Genomic DNA, 15,421 nt, shown 5'->3' with positions numbered 1-15,421 from the left:
TAAATATATTACCACTAACCCTGAAAGCATGTAATATTTCCCCATAATATCTTGGAACCAGATCCAGCATGCTCGTCTTTAGGACATCTGCGTGGGAGGTGAACACCCTAGATGGAGCTGCTGTTCAAGTGAGACTTCCTAGTCAACAGGCTGGCACAAATGGTTATCACCAGCCATGGGAAGCACTTTCTGCTAAAAAAAACCAAAAACAACCTATCTCTGTGGGTTGTTCTGATATGAAACTTCAGAACATAACTCTCCCCATGTCTACTTTATCCTTTTAACAGTTTGCCTTTATCTCTCAAAACTTAGATAAGCTGCCTGGGCCAGGGATCTATGTAAACCAAGACTAAATCATTCTTATGTATTATAATGGGTCAAATTCAACTCTGACAAAGACTGAGAGAAGCAGGTGCCACTATTGTCTTCAATGAGAGTTGCATATGATTGTATAAACTGAATATCATCCAGTAAACATATCCTACCTTTCTGATTCTTGGGCTAAAGGATAAAAAAGTCAAAGTGACAACATAGCCTTCTCTACACTTCTAATGCTTTTCACTATGCTTACTTTGTAAGGAAATCAGAAATGAACTGTTTGTTCACTAGTCCTCTAGATTCCTGTGGAACTACAATAATCGAGATCTCTTAAGTTTTACACATTTTCCATCAGAGCATATACAGTTCTTCAAATGGATATTATCAACAAAAGATAGATTGTACGTAGGTTTTGCAAAACATCTTATTCTTTCTGAATACTTTTTCACTTTTGCCTGATTTGGATTTAGAAACAGAAATTATGTACTTTAGCCTTTATAAATTGCAAATTATTTAACGTGAACTAGAATTATGTTACTATGAGTGGCATATTGTACTCACAGAGGACATCTGACCAAGTTGATGCACTTGATCAGCTTACTCATAGGCTTGGATGAGAGTACACTGGCATTGACTCAATCCAAGATGAGATTAAACAGGAAGGTCTGGAGAACCAGCCTAAAGAAAGATTTGACATCAGTTCCCTCAACTGGAGAGGAGGGTATGTTTGACAGGGGATATACCCATCTTGATATATGCTTTTTTTAAAGCATGAAACATTGGACCCATAAACTAATTGGAAGTCAGTGCAGATTCTGCATCACGGGTGCAATTTAAGATACTGTTTCAAAGCTCTAAAGCCTTAAATGGCCATGAGTTCCTCCAAAATCACTTCTTCCCACTACTTTGTGATTTTACTCTGAGATAATGTACACAGATGCATTTACACCAGCAAACTATAGTGGGATAATTATTCTGATATAGCTTTGCTGGTAAATTTTCTTGTGTACACAAGCCCCTAAGTGATTATGCACCAATAGGATCAAATGGGTGTAGTTAAAAGAACAAAGAAAAGCATACACTAGAATTTTAATTCTCCTTTATAAGAAAAAAAATCTGATATGAAGTATGCGAAGTTTTCTCTTTCAAACTACAGAAGAACAATATAGCATATTACAGTATATACTTACTTAACTCTGTTAGCTATTCACCAGCATGTAATGCCCACAGGAGCTATTCTTGCTAGTTTAATGGCAGGTCAACAATAATGTATTTGCTTACATATTTAAGGCTTAAAGAGTTTAAAATCTAGTTCTCTAAATCACAGAGAGAGTGGAGAGGGGAAAAAATGAGCATCTGTTTATGAAAGCAATTTAAATAATCTGCTTATAGAATAACTAGTACAATAAAAAAAAATTCAAATATTTTCCTAGTCAGGCAAGTATTTCTACTGTACTGCCTAATATTGGAATTGTAAGACTAAACAGAAAGACTGTCTTTCATTAGACCTGCCTGATAAAAACAATTCATACACAATCATTCCATGGCTCCTGCTTGAGCAGGCAGTGTTGCACTCAGACTGACTGACCTCATTCCTTTAATCACATGACCTTCCCAATTTACTGGCCCTGGATGACAACAGCTACCCGTACATTTGCAAGCCTGAGTTTCATATCCCATGCTCTTGACTAGGAACAGTATAATGGACACTAATCCATTCATTCAGCCACACACAAAGATACAAACAAAGCAACTACAATAGAACTGTACCAAAATAATTCCCTGAATGGTATTACTTACTTGCACATGAGATTAGGATTTTCTCTTACAGCTCCATGACCTAAAGAAGTTTCTTACAACCTTCTCAAATCATACCAAACAGTTTCTGTTGACAGACCAACAAGCATACTACAATCATCCCATCTCATTATTTCTTAGATGAAGATTAGGATCATTTATGTTATTTCTAAGGAAAATTCAACAAACTGATCAGACAAGACTTTCACAGTTTGTCTGTGACATTTGTAGACTTATAATTACTTGATATTAAGCTGCCAGTTGCTTGCTATTCTTTAAATTGTAAGATTCAAAGAAGCCTACCTTTATAAAATGCCAAGAATTCTTCAGTTCTATTATTTTTATCCCCTACCAGTTAAGTTCTTCTCTCAGCTATAGAATGGAACACAATAGACGACAGATTGTGGTATGAAAGACAATCCTCAGGAGGATGACTATAGCAATTTTGGTTCCACTTTACTGTTTGCTGAAGAGTGCCGAGTCATTTGGAAGTCATACAATAAATTCATTCCCATACCACGACATGTACATTCTTTGGATGTGAAAATTGCTGGTCCTTGAAACTGAAGCACATGTTGCATTCATTACAGTTCCATATTCCAGCATCTCCAGCTTTACCCATCATTCCATCAAACAAATGATACTTTTGTGCAACAAGTGATAACCAGCCAGTACACTGTTTAAGTGTGCCTGATTTTCTCTCTATTAGTCCATTTCACTTTTAGCTACCTATCAAGAAATTTGAACACGTTTCTATAACTTCTCTTTATTTCCTTCTAGTGGTCTATTGCAAGTGAAATCTAGACCATATTAGCACATATACTCTTGGTACAGCAGAATGTATGCTCTTGGTACAGTATACTCTGAAATTTAGAACATGCAAATCTTGTGTTAGTTTTATGCTACACAATGCAAACTTATATCATTTGGCATTTTGTCAACATATTGTGCTGTATATGCTTTAATCTTCACAGTACCACTATGAGACTAGCAAGCAACAGGGGCATGAAGGGCTAGTCAGACTAAGACCACCAACAATGCTTCCTCTCTCAGCCCTTCTACAGACTGTGTTCTATGTACAGTGTGACTCCTGTATAATTGCCATCTTCCATAATGGGGAAGAGAGGTATCTGGTGAGGCTAGAGCAGGGGTGGGCAAACTACGGCCTGTGGGCCGGATCCGGCCCCTCAGGGCTTTGGATCCGGCCTATGGGATTACCACCGCTGCGGGCTCCGCGCCGCTCCAGGAAGCGGCCACACCATATCCCTGAAGCCCCTAGGAGTGGGGGGGGGGGGGGGGAAAAAAGCGCTGCATGCTGCTCTTGCCTGTGGGTACCTCCCCCAAAGCTCCCATTGGCCAGGAACGGGTTACCGCGGCCAATGGAAGCTTCAGGGGAGGTACCCACAGGCGAGGTAAACACACAGAGCCCTGTGGGAGGAGGGGGCACAAGGGCCGCGCAGGGATGTGGTGCCGGCTGCTTCCCGGAGTGGTGCGGCATGGGGCCGGGGCCAGGGCCAGGGTAGGCATGCAGGCAGCAGCAAACCATGGCCAGCGGGAGCCACATCGGCTGAAACTGCGGACGCGGCAGGTAAACAAACCATCAGGGCCCGCCAGAGGCTTTCCCTGAACAAGCAGCGGCCCTAGTTGGTAGATAGAAAGATTAACCTAAATAATCTAAACAGAAGCCCCTGGAACCCCATAAAATTGGGTCCTTAATCATGAACTATTGGAACTCATTTACAAAGCTTTTCTTAAACATTACATGAATATATTGTCCCATACTATAGAATTAGTATTTATAATGCCTATTCCATGATGAGATATCTTTGAGCTATAATGTATCTTAATTAAAACTATCTTTAGATAGGTTTTTTCCTCAAAAAGCATTTTATCAAAAAAATCTGAGTTACATAAAAAAAATCAGATTTTTTTTTTAAATCATTGATTTTTATCCACCCTGACATTAAATAATTTTACATTTTTGTTGTATGGTTTGGTCAATAAAACACAGTTTTCAGACACTAGGATAGTTCAGCACTAACTAGCCAAGCAGCTAACAAGGGCAGCCTGCTTTGTACAGGATTTATAATTGGCATTAGTTATCCATTAAAATTAAAGTGCAGTAAATGGAGACCCTATCCCATGGGTCACAAACTTAACAGCCCTGCAAGAAATATTAAATGACATTCCTGTTCAGTGAAATTAAACATTTCCTGCTGAGATTTATACGGTACTTGCAGTGAAGTCCAACGCAATACGGATTTGACCCTGCAAGTTCTGAAGCACTTTAGCCCTATCTAGCAAAACACTTAACCACATGAACAGTCCTACTGACTTCACTGGGACTACTCATGTGCTGAACTTTAAGAATGTGCCTAAATGCTTTGGTGAATTAGTATAGCATGCTCTGCATCCTGCAGGATCAACACCTAGGTCTCCACCGTCCACAGGATATTCTGTGTTTCATAAACCCAGAATCGTTTTAAATGTTGTATTTAAAAAAAATTAAGTAAAGTCCTCCTCACATAAACAATCCCTTAAAATGACTATCGAAGCTTAGCATAGCCCCACAACATATGTGTAGCAGTTTTCTAGTTCATTAAGGAGGGACGGGATGGAAGGATACTGGAAGTAAAAGCAGAACAAATATGGATGGTCAAAACCTCAAACATAAGAAACTAATTTTTTTCCAGATGGACAAGGATTACATTTTAAACACAGAAGAGATTAAAATGACTGGAAAAGTGAACATTCATCGGTCAACTGAATAGATACATTCTAAATGGGATCAGTTTCTACAGTATTATTTAATGCTTATGTGCATCTAAGTTTCATGTTCTTACTTTGAAGCAATGCTCTCTGTGCACCTGAATAATCCCCGAAGACTGACTGTCAGCACCAGAAAAACAGACCTTAAATTCCTGAAATAAACTACATGGAACCCTGTTGGGATTCAGTTCTTCCTGATACTAATGTTGCACTAACAAACAGCATGGACTTAAGAACATAGGAACTACCATACTGAATCAGACCCAACATCTATTTAGTCCAGTATCTTGCCTCTGCCTGTAATTAGCACTACAGAGAGAGATGTAGGACGATATGCTCCCTACATTAAATTTTACTGTAATCTCCGCTAGTTAGAGTTTGTCTTAAAACCTGAAGCATGAGGTTTACTATCCCTTCCAAAACTGAATTATCAGCTTCACAAGTTTCCTGGGGTATTGAGGTCCACAGTCTAATTACATGCTGTACGTAAAATATTTCCTTTTATCAGTTTGAATACTCTGAAGAAGCCATGTGTTAAGGATATTTGAAACCAACACATGAATGTTTGTAAGAGACTTGGGATATTCACCCTCTGTCTTGTATCCTATGGCTACAGTTTTGATCACCAAAAAGAAATTACTTAGTAAAGATGAGGAATTTTAGAATAAAAATGTATCAACTGACATAAGTAACTTCTTTCACAAAGCGTCTACAATAAAGATCTTGAATTTACGTTGGCCTCAACCTTCATACTAATAGGATTCATTATGACCGGCTTCCACAACATCTACTAGCCTGAGGAATAAGTCTTATACCCAGATGAAAAGTACATGAGCCACTATGCCTCTGTACTCTCAAAGTCATACTTATTTGATTTTTATTACCACATCTTTTTCCTCCAATCAATTTGCTCCTTTTAAAAAAACAAAAACCAGTGGTGACACTGTTCAATTCTGAAATATGCATCTTCCCCAGTTAACTTCTGGGCACCCACCAATTAATGAATTCTAGGTTCTTGTCGGTTCCACGCCCAGTAAATAAGTTCTTGGCTTTTCTTCTCCCCAAATAAATAAAATGTATCCCCACTTCAACAATAACTGAAAAATAGGGCCCTTATATGGAAAAATATATATTTGCTATGTTACACATTTTAATGACCTTTTCATACTCCTATATAAAATTTCATAAAGTACTTTAATAGCCCACTTTTCTTTACTGTATATTTTATTTTTGTAGATCAAAAAATTACTTGAAAAAGTCAGGTGTGAAGAGGTCAGTGCACACTCCCACCATTTTTCCTTTTAAATAAAAATCTTCAATAAGACGTAAGACTCAGATGGATGTGTTTTACACACTGCTACTTAAATTACAATTTCAGTTCTATTTGCTAAGAGTAACAAAGCACAGAGGTCAGCAGCGTGTGGAAGAGCTACTAAAAATACACTAAAGGATGACACCCCCAAGAATTATTATTTCAAATAATAGTTACAATTCATTAGTGTAATTTGCATAGGTGCAAATGTCATTTTGAAATCAAAAGGGACTGTGCAGATGTATGATGCAGTTCAAAAGCAAAGACCTTGCCCTCTTTCAACATCAGCTAAGATCTAGCATCTTGGAGTAACATCTTTGGGCAGTACTTGTTGCAATTCATAAAAGTATACAAAAAGGAATGTGTCTAGTCCACTAGATGTCTGATAAATTACAAACACCAAAAGCTAGAACTAGCAACTAAGTTTTGCCATTGTAGATACTTAAGAATATATTCCCCTTTTAATACCTATGCATGTTTGACATCTTTGCCATTTCACAAAGATTCCAAAGCTAAACTAATCAAGAAGCAATAACAGTTATTAAACTAGAAGCCAGACACCCAGCTACTCAAGCCATGCATTTCTTATTTTTCAGTCCCAACAACCCACTAAACACTAGAGAGGTGCATGAGGGGGAGAAATAGCTCAGTGGTTTGAGCACTGGCCTGCTAAACCCAGGGTTGTGAGTTCAATCCTTGAGGGGGCCGTTTAGGGATCTGGGGCAAAAATTGTGGATTGGTCCTGCTTTGAGCAAGGGGTTGGACTAGATGACCTCCTGAGGTCCCTTCCAACCCTGATATTCTATGATTCTATGGCTACAGGTCAGATCAAAGGACTGCAGTGTTCTCACCAAGTGCCCTTCCCTTTCACAGAGCCAGATCTCCCATCTCTTTCTCCCATCCAAGCTTGCCTCCACAATACATGGCCAGCATACTGCTGCAGCCACTTCCTACACCAGCTAGAGTAGCTGTTGTGTGTCAGGAGGCCAGTACCTTCTTGACTTTCTTCCCCAGTCGACTTGCTACTCCTCCAACACAGTAATGCAAGAATCATTGTACCATAAGCTCAAGACCTATTTCGTTCTATTTTGCAAATAAAATTGCTCAGATTCGGTTAGAACTGTCTGCCTCCATGGGATAAGAATATGTGCTAAAGAACACAATGTTAAATCTTCTCCGCTTGAGGTTAGGCCAGGGTCAATCCTTTCTGTTTTTGGATGCACTTTGGCCATCAATTTGTGCTTAAAAGCTACATCCTTCCTGGATGGTGAAAGCATGCAGGAAAGAACTGGATACATTGTTAATACAAATTATCAATACATCCTTGAAAGAGGGAGGTATCTTTTCACTGAAAGAAGCACAAGTACCTCCTGCACTCAAAAAAATCACTGCTTGTTATTGAATCTTTCCAGCTATCATGCCATTTTAAGTCTTCCATTTTCAGTTAAGATTATTGAAAAGGTTGTTGTGAGATAACTCAAACACTATTTAGTAGCCTCAGTTCTTTTCTACACTAGTTGCCAACCTGGGTAGAGCAGAGACAGCTCTGGTGGTATCGGGGAATAATCTCCTGACAACAGATGAAGATCAAGTATCTATCCTGATATTATTACATCTGTGATCAGTCTTTGATAAAGTTCACCATAATTGGATGTTGACTTTTTTTGCAAACCATAGCATGAGTGAACAGGCCTATTCAAGTGGCACTTTGATGGGCACTCTCAGAAGGTGGTGTAGGAAACCTGCATCTCCCCATGCAAGTACTCTTCTGGGGGGATTCTGCAACGTTTCATGTTGTCACTCCTTTTGTTTAATGCATGCATGAGGCTATCAGGAGTTTTACATGGACCGGAAGGTCTTTAATATTCTGAATACACTCAGCTTTATATCTCCATCAGCATGGCTGGAAGTGCTGATGGCATTACTTGGTGTCTGGAAAAGGTTGAGGCACGCACCAGGGCAAGATGGCTACAACTTAGTCCAGACAAGACAAAAGGGATGTTGATTGGTTGTAGGAAGCAAGCTGGAAGAAGTGACAAGGATAATTTCTATGCGTTAAATTGAGGGTGTGCATCTGCCTTTTGTTACCTGGGTTCATAATCTTGGGATCTGGTGAGGATTGTATGGGATGCGTGTGTGTTAATTTCTTGTATTTGTGTTGTCACTTGAGTTTGATTTTGGGGTAACTAATGGGTCTGTTTAGTTGCTAGTATATTTTAAAGAGATTGTCAAGGGTTACCAGAGCATGGTGGAGACACTTTTATAGTAGAGTAGTAAAATCTAAATAAACAAAATAGTTTGCCTGCCAAATAACATAGCCCCATCTTCTTTTTCGCATTTAACACAAAATTCTACTCACTACTAAATGCGATGTTTTGGGATAGCTGAGTAAAATTTCATTTTTTTCCCCCCGTCATTATCAACAACAAGAGGACTGGAGCACAAGTCGCCTCCATGAAAACACTTTTTAAAGATAATATAAAGGGAGTGGATTTCTCATAGGTCTCTAAATATTGATTCTTGCAGAAAATATCTTTTTCTGGAAGTGTTAAAAAAGCCACACTCTCTGCAACATTGATAATGTAGTAGCCTCCAACCAGCAGAAAGTGGTCCATCAGTACATCAGTGGTTCAGCTTTTGAGACTGGTACCCTAGGCATCACCTTTAAATTTATGTAAGGCTCTGATGGGCCTCAGTGCATTGTCACTGCTACTTGTTATTTAACATTCATGGTCAAAGTCCTTTACAGATGTTAACTAATATGACTGTCAAACTGTACACTAACATCCCAGAGAGATTAGAAACTCTAAGGAGTGTGGTGGTGCCCAAACATCATGGGATGTACAGATGAGTGTCAGATGGGCAGCTGCGATAACACATCCATCTTTCATTTGAGGCAGTGAATGGAAAAAAAAAATCCATTCATCTATTTCGCACTGTGGAGTATGATGCATTCACTGGGGCATATGCTTGTGATGGTGCTACTGTGCCATCAACTTCTGCAGAATTTATGATTTCATTTAAAAGTGAATTGTTTCTAACCTTCTGTACCCTTTTGGTTCTGAAGATAACTTTCTAAAAGTGCAGTCTTGTCTTTCTGAGCTTACAAAATGAAATCATGCTGCTCATAGCTTCACCAAGAAGTACTAGAGTGAAATGTATGCAACACTGGTCAGCCTTCACTGTTGCTATTCACAGCACTGTAAGCAGCAGTTAGCGTGTCAAGAATTAGGTCAATTTCATTCTACTGCTATCTGGGGATAACAGGGATACAGCAAAACAAAAAAAACAAAAAAACAAAAAAAGTTTAAAGATTAAACAGCAGGGACCAGTATCAAATTAAGATTTTGAACCACATAATCAATCCTCTAAATCAGGGCTTGAAACAATTAGCTAGCGAAGAGTATAAGATGCCTACAATTTGAAGTGTGTAAACAAAACATGGGGGGGGCAGCATCCCAAAGGTCTGTGTGTCATACTCTGGTTTTAATCACCCCTCTGCCCCAAAAGCATGGGGGGGGGGGCAGAGAGTGGTAACCTGAGTAGTGGGTTGAAGACACCTGTTAGCCAAACCAAGGAAGCTTGAGTCCACCACAGAGGGAGGGGAAGGGGGTCAGGAACAGCATTAACACATTAATCCCGAACACCCTTCCCCCGCCTGGCTGCAGAGAGCTAGGTTAACATCAGAATATCATACTCTGACCTCACGGATTCTCCTCTCCCCAGCTTCCCCCAGTATTCCGTATGCACATTTCATACCCTAGGTGCCTTCTCCCCTTGCCGACTGGAGATCTGATTGTTTCAAGACCTAATTTAGAAGATCAGCTACAAGGTCCAAGACTTTAACCTGGTTAAATTGGTGCAGTAGCCGAAGAGAGCTGACAACTGAGCCCTGGTCTACACTAGGACTTTAGGTCGAATTTAGCAGCGTTAAATCGATGTAAACCTGCACCCGTCCACACAATGAAGCCCTTTATTTCGACTTAAAGGGCTCTTAAAATCGATTTCCTTACTCCACCCCTGACAAGTGGATTAGCGCTTAAATCGACGTTGCTGGCTCGAATTTGGGGTACTGTGGACACAATTCGATGGTATTGGCCTCCGGGAGCTATCCCAGAGTGCTCCATTATGACCGCTCTGGACAGCACTCTCAACTCAGATGCACTGGCCAGGTAGACAGGAAAAGAATCGCGAACTTTTGAATCTCATTTCCTGTTTGGCCAGCGTGGCAAGCTGCAGGTGACCATGCAGAGCTCATCAGCACAGGTGACCATGATGGAGTCCCAGAATCGCAAAAGAGCTCCAGCATGGACCGAACGGGAGGTACGGGATCTGATCGCTGTTTGGGGAGAGGAATCCGTGCTATCAGAACTCCGTTCCAGTTTTCGAAATGCCAAAACCTTTGTGAAAATCTCCCAGGGCATGAAGGACAGAGGCCATAACAGGGACCCGAAGCAGTGCCGCGTGAAACTGAAAGAGCTGAGGCAAGCCTACCAGAAAACCAGAGAGGCGAACAGCCGCTCTGGGTCAGAGCCCCAAACATGCCGCTTCTATGATGAGCTGCATGCCATTTTAGGGGGTTCAGCCACCACTACCCCAGCCGTGTTGTTTGACTCCTTCAATGGAGATGGAGGCAATATGGAAGCAGGTTTTGGGGACGAAGAAGAAGATGAGGAGGAGAAGGTTGTAGACAGCTCACAGCAAGCAAGCGGAGAAACCGGTTTTCCCGACAGCCAGGAACTGTTTCTCACCCTAGACCTGGAGCCAGTACCCCCCGAACCCACCCAAGGCGGCCTCCTGGACCCAGCAGGCGGAGAAGGGACCTCTGGTGAGTGTACCTTTTAAAGTACTATACATGGTTTAAAAGCAAGCATGTGAAAGGATTACTTTGCCCTGGCATTTGCGGTTCTCCTAGATGTAGTCCTAAAGCCTTTGCAAAAGGTTGCTGGGGAGGGCAGCCTTATTTCGTCCTTCATGGTAGGACACTTTACCACTCCAGGCCAGTAACACGTACTCGGGAATCATTGTAGAACAAAGCATTGCAGTGTATGTTTGCTGGCATTCAAACAACATCCGTTCTTTATCTCTCTGTGTTATCCTCAGGAGAGAGAGATATAATTCATGGTCGCCTGGTTGAAATAGAGTGCTTTTCTTCAGGGGACACTCAGAGGAGCCCATTCCTGCTGGGCTGTTTGCCTGTGGCTAAACAGAAATGTTCCCCGCTGTTAGCCACAGGGAGGGGGGAAGGTTGAGGGGGTAGTCACGCGGTGGGAGGAGGCAAAATGCGACCTTGTAACGAAAGCACGTGCTATGTATGTAATGTTAACAGCAAGGTTTACCCTGAAAGAGTGTAGCGACTGTTTTATAAAATGTGTCTTTTTAAATACCGCTGTCCCTTTTTTTTCTCCACCAGCTGCATGTGTTTCAATGATCACAGGATCTTCTTCTTCCCAGAGGCTAGTGAAGCTTAGAAAGAAAAAAAAACGCACTCGCGATGAAATGTTCTCCGAGCTCATGCTGTCCTCCCACACTGACAGAGCACAGACGAATGCGTGGAGGCAAATAATGTCAGATTGCAGGAAAGCACAAAATGACCGGGAGGAGAGGTTGCGGGCTGAAGAGAGGGCTGAAGCTCAAATGTGGCGGCAGCGTGATGAGAGGAGGCAGGATTCAATGCTGAGGCTGCTGCAGGACCAAACCAGTATGCTCCAGTGTATGGTTGAGCTGCAGCAAAGGCAGCTGGAGCACAGACTGCCACTGCAGCCCCTCTGTAACCAACCGCCCTCCTCCCCAAGTTCCATAGCCTCCACACCCAGACGCCCAAGAACGTGGTGGGGGGGCCTCCGGCCAACCAGCCACTCCACCACAGAGGATTGCCCCAAAAAAAGAAGGCTGTCATTCAATAAATTTTAAAGTTGTAAACTTTTAAAGTGCTGTGCTTAAAGTGCTGTGTGGCATTTTCCTTCCCTCCTCCACCACCCCTCCTGGGCTACCTTGGTAGTCATCCCCCTATTTGTGTGATGAATGAATAAAGAATGCATGAATGTGAAGCAACAATGACTTTATTGCCTCTGCAAGCGGTGATTGAAGGGAGGAGGGGTGGGTGGTTAGCTTACAGGGAAGTAGAGTGAACCAAGGGGCGGGGGGTTTCATCAAGGAGAAACAAACAGAACTTTCACACCATAGCCTGGCCAGTCATGAAACTGGTTTTCAAAGCTTCTCTGATGCGTACCGCGCCCTCCTGTGCTCTTCTAACCGCCCTGGTGTCTGGCTGCGCGTAACCAGCAGCCAGACGATTTGCCTCAACCTCCCACCCCGCCATAAACGTCTCCCCCTTACTCTCACAGATATTGTGGAGCACACAGCAAGCAGTAATAACAGTGGGAATATTGGTTTCGCTGAGGTCTAAGCGAGTCAGTAAACTGCGCCAGCGTGCCTTTAAACGTCCAAATGCACATTCTACCACCATTCTGCACTTGCTCAGCCTGTAGTTGAACAGCTCCTGACTACTGTCCAGGCTGCCTGTGTACGGCTTCATGAGCCATGGAATTAAGGGGTAGGCTGGGTCCCCAAGGATACATATAGGCATTTCAACATCCCCAACAGTTATTTTCTGGTCTGGGAATAAAGTCCCTTCCTGCAGCTTTTGAAACAGACCAGAGTTCCTGAAGATGCGAGCATCATGCACCTTTCCCGGCCATCCCACGTTGATGTTGGTGAAACGTCCCTTGTGATCCACCAGAGCTTGCAGCACTATCGAAAAGTACCCCTTGCGGTTTATGTACTCGGCGGCTTGGTGCTCCGGTGCCAAGATAGAGATATGGGTTCCGTCTATAGCCCCACCACAGTTAGGGAATCCCATTGCAGCAAAGCCATCCACTATGACCTGCACATTTCCCAGGGTCACTACCCTTGATATCAGCAGATCTTTGATTGCGTGAGCTACTTGCATAACAGCAGCCCCCACAGTAGATTTGCCCACTCCAAATTGATTCCCAACTGACCGGTAGCTGTCTGGCGTTGCAAGCTTCCACAGGGCTATCGCCACTCGCTTCTCAACTGTGAGGGCTGCTCTCATCTTGGTATTCATGCACCTCAGGGCGGGGGAAAGCAAGTCACAAAGTTCCATGAAAGTGCCCTTACGCATGCGAAAGTTTCGCAGCCACTGGGAATCGTCCCAGACCTGCAACACTATGCGGTCCCACCAGTCTGTGCTTGTTTCCCGAGCCCAGAATCGGTGTTCCACAGCATGAACCTGCCCCATTAGCACCATGATGCATGCACTGGCAGGGCCCATGCTTTCAGAGAAATCTGTGTCCATGTCCTGATCACTCACGTGACCGCGCTGACGTCGCCTCCTCGCCCGGTATCGCTTTGCCAGGTTCTGGTGCTGCATATACTGCTGGATAATGCGTGTGGTGTTTAATGTGCTCCTAATTGCCAAAGTGAGCTGAGCGGCCTCCATGCTTGCCTTGGTATGGCATCTGCACAGAAAAAAGGCGTGGAACGATTGTCTGCCGTTGCTCTGACAGAGGGAGGGGCGACTGACGACACGGCTTACAGGGTTGGCTTCAGGGAGCTAAAATCAACAAAGGGGGTGTCTTTACCTCAAGGAGTATTTCAGGCAGGACTTCACGGAGGGTTCCAATAAGAAATGGTGCACCTAAGTTATCGTTCTTATTGGAACAAGGAGGTTAGCCTGGCCTCTGATTGATACATGGCTAGATTTACCTCGCTGCACCTTCTCTGTGAGTGACTGCAGTGTGACCTAGAGGAATGAGTCCCCTAGACAGGGGAGGAGGCAAATGAGTACAAAACAAATCTGGTCTATTTCTTGTTTTGACCACTCCATCTATCTTTTACATCTTTGGCTGGCAGCAGACGGTGCAGAAGGACTGCATGCCATCCACATCTCATGGCTGCTCGGCAGAAGATGGTACAGTACGACTGCTAGCAGTCCGTATCGCCTGCCCGCTCACCATAAGACGGTTCAATAGGACTGACTGCAGGACTAAAGAGAATGACCTGGTCAAGTCACTCCAAATTTAGTCCCTGCGCCCATGTCTGCCCAGGCGCTCCCAGCCGACGTGGCCAGGAGCACCTCGGACATGACGATGACGGCTACCAGTCGTACTGTACCGTCTGCTGCCACAAGGCCAGGGGTTGCTGCTACTGTGTAGCAATGCCGTACCGTGTCTGCCAGCACCCAGGAGACACAGGGTGACGGTTACCTGAGCGGGCTCCATGCTTGCCGTGGTATGGCGTCTGCACAGGTAACTCAGGAAAAAAGGCGTGAAACGATTATCTGCCCTTGCTTTCACGGAGGGAGGGAGGGAAGGGGGGCCTGACAATATGTACCCAGAACCACCCGCGACAATGTTTTAGCCCCATCAGGCATTGGGATCTCAACCCAGAATTCCAATGGGCAGCGGAGACTGCAGGAACTGTGGGATAGCTACCCACAGTGCAACGCTCCGGAAGTCGACTCTAGCCTCGGTGCTGTGGAAGCGCTCCGCCGAGTTAATGCACTTAATGCACTCAGAGCATTTTCTGTGGGGACACACACACTCGAATATATAAAACCGATTTCTAAAAAACCGACTTCTATAAATTCGACCTTATTCCGTAGTGTAGACATACCCTGAGAGAAAGAAGCAACCCTATGCACCTGCAATGCAAGAGGCAGCTGGCCAGCCACCGAGCTATTAAGGGGCTCTGCATCCCCTGCCACCCCCGAATACCTTTCTAGCAGCCAGGGCCCGGGGCAGGCAGCCCCAGTCTCCACCCCAACCCCCCAGCTGAGGGCGCCCAGACAGCACGAGGCCTCTGAAGCCACTAAGCGAGACACACGGAAAAGGGCAGCTGCCCCCTGCCAGGCACAGGCCCAGCAGCGCTACCCAGGAGGCGGGAAGGGGACTTCCCGCCCAGCCCAGGCCGGAGGGAAGGGGATTCCCTTGCTCCCCCTTCCTGCCCCCTTGCAGCCAGACGCCCGGGGCGGCACCTACCTTCACAGCCACCTCCGGGGCCGAGTCCACCGCCAAGGCCTGCGGGGCAGGGGACGGTGAAGCGAGATGCAGCACCGAGTCCCGGCTGGCTACCTGCGCCGAGCGGCGGGAGCTTCCCTCAGTGTCCGAGCCCGAGTCGGAGCCCGAGTCGGAGACACCGTAGGACGCGAGCGCGGCGATAGCGGCCGACATCTTAGCAAGGAGGAACCACAGGAGCAGT

At 44.2% G+C, this 15,421-nt stretch overlaps 1 protein-coding gene across 3 annotated transcripts in view; it reads right to left on the bottom strand.

Annotated features, from left to right (window-relative positions):
- Positions 1-15,421, bottom strand: part of CDC40 (cell division cycle 40) — a 59,064-nt gene extending 43,643 nt beyond the window's left edge. For 2 of the 3 annotated variants that reach the window (XM_073337030.2, XM_073337032.1), the window contains exon 1: positions 15,202-15,421. In XM_073337030.2, the coding sequence (XP_073193131.1) occupies positions 15,202-15,393 (192 nt within the window). In that variant the 5' untranslated portion in view covers positions 15,394-15,421. Of the gene's footprint in view, positions 1-13,532; positions 13,681-15,201 lie in introns of all 3 variants that reach the window. The other variant, XM_073337031.2, reaches the window with a different exon arrangement.

Source organism: Lepidochelys kempii, chromosome 3 (assembly GCF_965140285.1).
Source record: "Lepidochelys kempii isolate rLepKem1 chromosome 3, rLepKem1.hap1, whole genome shotgun sequence".
NCBI classification, from domain to species: domain Eukaryota; kingdom Metazoa; phylum Chordata; order Testudines; family Cheloniidae; genus Lepidochelys; species Lepidochelys kempii.
This window is presented reverse-complemented; position numbering and strand designations above follow the sequence as displayed.